We start from the raw sequence: 7,800 nt of genomic DNA on the forward strand, positions 1-7,800 counted from the left end.
TATAGTCAAAATCTTAAGCTATAGTTTGCCAGAATTGCTCTATGACCTTTACACGTTCTGTGGGATGAAAGTGCTTTTTATTCTGTTTTTTTTCTGTGGGGAGTTTTGTTTTCTTTGTCTGTGTATGGAAGGCTTTGAGAATAAATTCATTATGCTAGGAATGAATATTTGCTGTGGTTCAGCTAAAAGCAACTAGTGCCTCTTTTAACATGAAACCTGCTATCCAGGCTAAGAAGTGAGGAAAAAAAATTATTATTTGCTTGTTTTTGTGTGTGTTGCTGTCTAGCATATGTGTGCACACACAGACTTTGCTGGAATGCTGATGTAACTTCAGGGATAGCTCTGTGGAGGTTTTCCCTCCCTCTTCAGAGCAATGCTGTCTTCTCAAATTGGTTCTTTCTCAGCTTGTTTTCCTTATTTGCTTTCCATGTAAGTGTAATAGAGTTCCACAGGATGGGACAAACAATCTTTTATAAATAAATACTAGATACCAGTATGATTTTGGTAGTTACTCATATTTCATTATATCTAGATTTAGACTAGTCTTCAGAATAGCAGGAAAGGAAAACAGTTATGGTATTATGACTAGGGCTTTTAGAAATTTGGCTTACCTCTTCCTGTTAGAATAAAACCTCTCTTCCTGTTTTGAGAAACAGTTATAGAAACTAGTTCCAGAGACTGTATCTGTAAAAGTTCTTCAGCAAACACTTAACTCTAACTTAATTAGTTGTCACACTCAATTCTTGCACATTATCTGAAATAACCTCTGGTCTCCCTAGAACTGAGCAATGTACTGACTGGGGAGAGACAAGAGCAAAGACTCAAGTCTACTCAAGTAACACTTTTAAACTATAAGGAACAATATCTTCATTTGCTGCTGATGTTCAGGAAACTAACACAAATAGTGAAGTATAAGCAATGCTTCAGTGATTTTTATTTTTTTTTATCTTAGTTTTTTCCAGCTGTAATTCAGACAGTGCGGTTGGTAATGCAGTTAAGTCATGGAAGTCCATGAGTTAAAAAGGCCTATGCTTGTCTTTGCAGTACAGCTATCAGGAAGCGGCGTGATCCTGTAATCTCACAGCTTTGATGTGTGGGGGAAGTATACATGTGTATATATAGTGACTAAAAGGAAGAACATTGTTTTCTTCAATATCAGAAGCGTATGGGGCATCTGCATGAAAAATAGTATTTTCTTGTTGATAGTCATGTCTCAGAAGCCCAACCTGAGTTAAGCCTCTGTTACTTTGAGATACTTTAATAGGGGAGTTAGATATGTTTGTATATATTATATGCACTACTATGCATATAATGTGTATATGTGCCATGTCATTCCTCAACGCTATATCTGTCTATCTCTGAACTATCATCTCTGTTCTCCAAAGAGAGATTGAAGAAAGATGAATCAATTAAGAGAGAATGGATTTTAGTTCTCTTTTCCTACCAGTCAGTCACCTGGATAATCCATCACTGAAGGTTGTGTGGAGATTGTGTGCGTGTTAAGCTTTATACAATAAAGACAAGTTTTGATTGTAACTTCCAAACCAGTGTAAAACCACAAGAAACATTATTTCTTCAAGAATAGCTTAAATTTCTGCTCTCTTGAATTCTTCCGGCAGATCTAAATTATACTTGTGGTGTGTCCTGATTTGGTATTAAGAAAATCTGGAAGGAGGGAAGGTATTTAATCATGAGTAGATTTTTAAATACACAACAAATACAGAACAGAAGCAGTTCACAAGATAAGAAATACTAACATTCTGCTTTACCTTTTATCAGGCTGGGATGAAATACAGAAATCTCATTTTGAAACCTGGAGGGTCTTTGGACGGGATGGATATGCTACAAAATTTCTTGGAGCGTAAACCAAGCCAGAGAGCTTTCCTATTGAGTAAGGGATTATGTGTTCAGTAAAATTATGGTTCCTGTGTAATGGCATATATGTATGGAATAATCTGGAAATGTCAGTGTATTTCACATTTTAACTATGTATCACTCTAGGGAAATTGGGTCACTTTTTGATGATTTTTTTAACTGTATAAATAAAAATTTGCTTTTTTTTTAAATTGTGTAGGACTACAAAATTCAACACATTGGGGAAAATGAGATGTGCAGAAGCTGAGGAATTTGGATGGTAATTTTTTTGTATTGTTATGAAATAATACTAATCAGTATGAGGCATTGATGCCATGTTTCTCTTTTAATAGATGCAGTTAAACTATGTCTTGTGAACAAATTTTAAAACTGGAGAGGAAAAAAAGGACACTACCAGCAATAAAAGAAACAGATTCATTCTTATTCTGTATTCTTCTATTGTATTGATGGCTCACCAGTGTCTTTGATGGAGAGAAAGAGTGTTTGATTTCATCATGGTTTGGGTTCAGTCTAGCTTCCAGACAAATTCAAGACTGAGAACTTGCCCCAGACAGCTTTACAGCAGAGATACTTGTGTGATACTTTTAGACTTCATCATGATGCATGTTAAATTCTTGTATCATTTATAAACTTATACAGTATAACTAAAAAAGAAAAAAAACCTACAGTTTGAGCTACCATTTTCTTCCCTTCAAGGAAAAGCAGCCTACATTTATGACCTTGGCAGTTCTTCCACCAGTTTTTCTTTTTTGTTGATAATCACAAATCAGGTCTTTCTTTTCCAAATTATATCAGCACCAGCACTGAAAAGTTATACTTTTTGCAATGGTTTCAGTTGGTTTGTGAAATATCTTGAGATATATATAAGGAATGAAGCGAAGATGATGTCCATGGTGAAAACGGCAAAAGTTGATCCAGGATTTTCCTATTCCTTTCCAGTGTGGCATGCAGAGGTGCTATGAAAAAGCATCATAGATTTAATGATTTAATCTGTGGGAATATGAAAATAATCAAATTATTTTGCAGTTTTTCTGCAAGATCAGGAAAAATGAGTCTTACAAGCCAACTCTACATCACCCAAATAAAACTGCTGATCCAAATGCACTTTTCTTGTCTTTAGATATCATACCTTACTTTGGTTTTGGTATTACAACATGTACATGAACAAACTTTAATTTTGGTACTAGCTAATATACTTTAGACATTTGAACCATAGCAGTAAACATGGTTGGTATTTTTATTTGTTTGTTCAACTGCAAAGTGAGAAAATGTGCCTGGTCAACATAAAAGACTTCCTATTTTCTAGCAAAGGAAAACTGGAAACATTCACTCTGGGTCAAATCTATGTGTTTCAGGGAAAAAGAACCCACAATTGTGAATGTCAGTGGAAACTTCATTTCTGTGTGTTTTTCTTTTAAAACATATAAACTGAGGGGAAAAAGGAGCTTAACTAGTTTCTGAAATGGAAAATTTGACAGGACTTACTTCTGAACCACACTAGTTATGCATGTGAGGAAACAGAAATATTTGCAGCCAAAACATATTAACTGTGTAGTCTTACCAGACCATATAATTAAGTCAATTCTAACTCTCATAGTCAGTTACAGTTTTAGACCACAGTTCTGCTGGGCCATGAAAAGGCAACACATGAAAATCACATATATGAGAACATCTTGAATGGTATTCAGAACAGCTATAAAGGAAAGTGGAGGAAACTGATGGATGCAAGATTATCCTAAAACCTGTGAATTTTGCCTAGATTAATTTCCCTTACATTCTGACTGGATTTGGAAGTATTTTGTTTTCTTTTTAAACGTGTTTAAATTCTTGTGATCCTATCTTATCAAAGGTTTTTTCCTTTCAGACTATAATGATAGCTCAGATGAACTAAATTGTTGCAAAAAATATAGTGATACTTTCCAAAAATGAATCTGCAAATCTAGGCAGTTGAACCTTTATTAAGCAAAATAGTTTTGATTTTACAGCTGGTAGGCAGATTTCCACATGAGGGAGACCTTCCTCTGCATAAACCAGCAGTCTTATATCAACGTAGATAATTGCAAATGTAGTAATTACAAGCAAAAATATGTGATGATAAAAAGTTGTGTGGTGATTTAAAAGTTAGGTTTAGGACAGTACTGATGCTAATGATGATAATTAAATTAAATTGTTTATTTTCCTGTTCTTTAGAGTGTGTGTGTTACACAGTGTATAGTAACTAAGATACTGAAGCGCAGGAGAATGCTGTTAGATTTATATGAAAATGCCTACATGACTGTACAGTTATGTTAGCATCAGCTGGATACCCATGTGTGTAGGGAGGAGAAAAATCTAAACCATGTTGTGACCACAAATGAAAGTGTTACATTCTATAACTGTCCCAAAGAATAGGATTTTTTGTAATTTGTTTGTGTAGAAGCCAGTTCCCTCAGTCTGCATCAGACAATAATTAAGGCAGATCATCTTATGGCTAAAGCTGCACTCAACATGGAAGACTAAGGGGTATGTTCTGAAGTGTTTCTGAAACATCTTAATATTGTAACATATCAAACTTGTCTGCTAATTTTTATATTGGCTTCATTGAAGCCTTCTGAATCAAACTGGGGTAGGACTGGCCCCTTCCAACCCGAACTATTCTATGATTCTACAAAATTCATGTTCATATTTCTTATTGTAAAGACCTAATCTTGGAATGAAAAAGATAACCTGGAGAAAGACATCTTTTCTTTTTTTGCAGCTCTCCATCATAGGCATGAAACTTTGACTATATAGGAAACAACTTACTCTGACACTATTCCAAGGCTGTGACGTAAAGTCCCCCAATAAACCAGGGAACACTTCTTGTGCTTTGGAAACATGAGTTAATTGCCTTGACACTGCATAGAAACAATCACATACATTCAAACGTGCCAAGAGGTAGGTATCTGGCAAAACCCAGCCTATTCTAGAGTTGCTAGACCCATGCTTCCACTGAATTAAATTTCAAAACAGCAGAAGACTGTATTTATTCCAAACCAACTTGAAGCATTCACTGTAATAAATAAAAAAGTAATTTGTATTCTTAGTCTGTAACAAACAGCTGTCTTTCCAAGGTAGTAATGTACCTTTTTAGAGTTTCATTGTATTTAGGATTAATTTTCTTTCCTCTGTCAGAAATTCAAATTGGACTTTGGCTGGCTTCACAACAAAAGCTTCAAATAAAGGGGAAAGGGTAAAATGGGAGACTTGGGGAGAAAAAGTGGTGGTAGTCACTCAGTAAATGGATAATAGGAAATGGCTTTCTCATTCTGCTGCTTCACTGCAAAAGATAGAATGGGTTGTCCATGCAGCTGGGTCACAAGATGGCTAGGTGATGGCCTCAGCAGCCCCTGCTGCTAGTTGTCTGACATAGGTCCATCATATAGGCTGTCCCTGGATTGCTTGCAAGTCAAGTGGTCAAACCTAAATGGTTTTCTTCAGCAGTCTGAAGTAAAAGTTTACACTTCGCTCTCTGAGCTGTGGTGGCTATCAGTTGTTATGCTGACTTAATAAAGAGAGCATTAAGACATAGGGAGTTCATATTTGTAGAGATAGGTGGAGTACTGACTGTCTCTTGAGCTTCTAATACTACTACAGTTGGTTTTCCTATACAAATAGTTCTCTGTTGTATGTTATTATTTTTAATAACACTGCAGAAGAAATCTGCCCTCATTTTCATCAGTAGTCAGGGTCAGTCAACTGTTAACCTTGTTCGACAAACAGCTTTGTTAAACCTCATTTTAACAAAAAATCAGGCAGCAACTGATTTTAATGGCTGTAGTCATTTGGTATGGGGGAAGTAAAATTACTGCAACAAGAAGTGAATCACAAGGTCAAGATCTCAGCTTCCTCTCTGAAAAATGACACAATTTCCAAATACTTTCAGAGGTAGTGGGGGGTAGTTGAGTTAAATGGAGACTCCTGGAGGGATTTTCTAGAAGTGTAGAGCTGTTTGCATAGGGAGTGGTTATTGTCAGGGATTAGAGAGACTAGACATCAGACACTTATGTGGTAGCACAAGTCAAAGGAAAAGGAAGGAAGGCACTAGGTGGAAGGCTGAAGTTGAAGAAGGGTGTTTGGACAAGAGTTGTAGAAAGGTTGGAGTGGATGTCAGAGGCAGATAGCAGGAAAAAGATAGTAGCTTAATGTATACTGATCTATGAAAGGCTACTGAATGCTTTTCATTGTTTTATGAATTAGAAACAAGGCATACTTGTCTATGAATAGATTTCTTATCTTTCTATTTGCATGCCAAAGAACAGAAGATTATGCACCAGCTTGTTGCTTGAATACTTGTGCTTCTTCCCGACATCTGGAGATTAATTTTTGTTTCACCACTATTTTCTTCATGAATATATTTTAAATAATAGTTCCCATGGTGGAAGGAAAAAAGTGTGATGTTATGGGGGAAGTTCAGTTCGCAGGGCCTGTGCTCAAAATCCTGTATAGCTAATCATCATTAGCCATTGAAAAAGTGTAGATGATACAAAAGACATGGTACCAAACAACAATCAAGCTTCTTTAGACCTAATTAGGATAGATAAAGACAAATTAATTAAATGAATTAGAAGTTAGTGGTTGCCTAGAAACCAGCAATCATGACCTAATTTTGTTCAGTATTGATTAACAGAGGATAGATTCAAGCAATACTTGCTTGCACTATGCTCCTGATTAATTAAAGAGGCTAAAGACATCAGTGCTAAGAGAACCAATTAGTAAAATTATTGGAAGAAAAATTGTAAATGAGAAGTGGTATGTCTTTAAAATTCAATTGGCCAAAACCCCACAATTTCACACCTTAAAATTTTTTGAGAACAATTCTGACTAAGAACTAATCTATTCACCGGTAAAAACAGCAATTAAAAATAAACAAAATGGAAATGGGAGGTCAGGAGTAGGAAATAATTATAAAATGGAGAATTGCAAAGTGTTAAAAATCATAAAGAAGGCTAAGACTGTCAACAACAAAAAAAAAAAGGATGAAAGGATTATACCAAATAAATTGTATAATTTAGTGTCTTAAGAACTAATAAATCCCATTTGTGTTACAGACCCTTTAGTAGATGGAAATACTAATATTGGAAATTATGAAAAAGGCAGTTTTTAAATACTGTTTCTCTTCTGCATTTAGAAAGAAGAAACGTGATGTCATTGTATCATATGGGAACAATGGAGTACTTTCCAGTCCATTATTAAATGAGGAGGATATTAAGCAACACCTACTAAGAATAAACATTTTTACATGAGTAGAATTGAATAACTTGCAGTCTATGAAACCTACAAGATTTAGTGGTGGGGGACTTTTCCCCAGTGCTGTTAATCTTGGGATACTGGCCATATGCCATTGTACTAGAACAGTGCTAATGTGTTCCAGTGTTCAAAAAGAGCAAATAGGTGACTATTGGTCACATAGCTTGAAATCCATCTTCTGCAAAACAGTGGGAAATAATAAATACACTTCTGCTGCTGAAGAATTAAACAATGAGTGTAATTCATACAGTGCAAGTGATTTTATGAAAAACAAGTTTTGTCAGACAAGCCCAATACAATCATTTATGGTCATTACAAGCCTGATGAAGGTGATTGTGGACAACTTTATGTAAGGGGTATTTGACTTAGTGCTGTATATTTTCACTTGAAATAACACTATATGGTATCAACAGAGAATATGTAAAATGGATTAAGAACAGCTAACTGTTCTCAGGGAGTACCTGTTGGTGTAGAATTACCATTGAACAGGGTACGGTGATCTAAGTGCTTCAGGGCTCTGTAGAGGCCAGTAATTTAAAGTCACTGGTGACAGAATTTATAAGCAAGTGACCAAAAAAATGCAGTCACACAGAATTCTTTGAATTGTTTGAAAGCTTTGGGCGTTCAGCCTGAAAATTTCTGTAGCATGGGCAAAAT

At 35.5% G+C, this 7,800-nt stretch overlaps 1 protein-coding gene across 3 annotated transcripts in view; it reads left to right on the forward strand.

Annotated features, from left to right (window-relative positions):
* The window catches only part of NLN (neurolysin), a 42,308-nt gene extending 37,646 nt beyond the window's left edge, over positions 1–4,662 (forward strand). The window contains exons 13-14 of one of the 3 annotated variants that reach the window (XM_074855047.1): positions 1,780–1,891; positions 4,613–4,662. In XM_074855047.1, the coding sequence (XP_074711148.1) occupies positions 1,780–1,891; positions 4,613–4,647 (147 nt within the window). In that variant the 3' untranslated portion in view covers positions 4,648–4,662. Of the gene's footprint in view, positions 1–1,779; positions 2,980–4,612 lie in introns of those variants that run through there. The other 2 variants (XM_074855049.1, XM_074855050.1) reach the window with 2 other exon arrangements.
* Positions 4,663–7,800: the final 3,138 nt, after the last annotated feature.

The sequence above is a fragment of the Strix uralensis genome, chromosome Z (assembly GCF_047716275.1).
Source record: "Strix uralensis isolate ZFMK-TIS-50842 chromosome Z, bStrUra1, whole genome shotgun sequence".
NCBI classification, from domain to species: Eukaryota; Metazoa; Chordata; class Aves; order Strigiformes; family Strigidae; genus Strix; species Strix uralensis.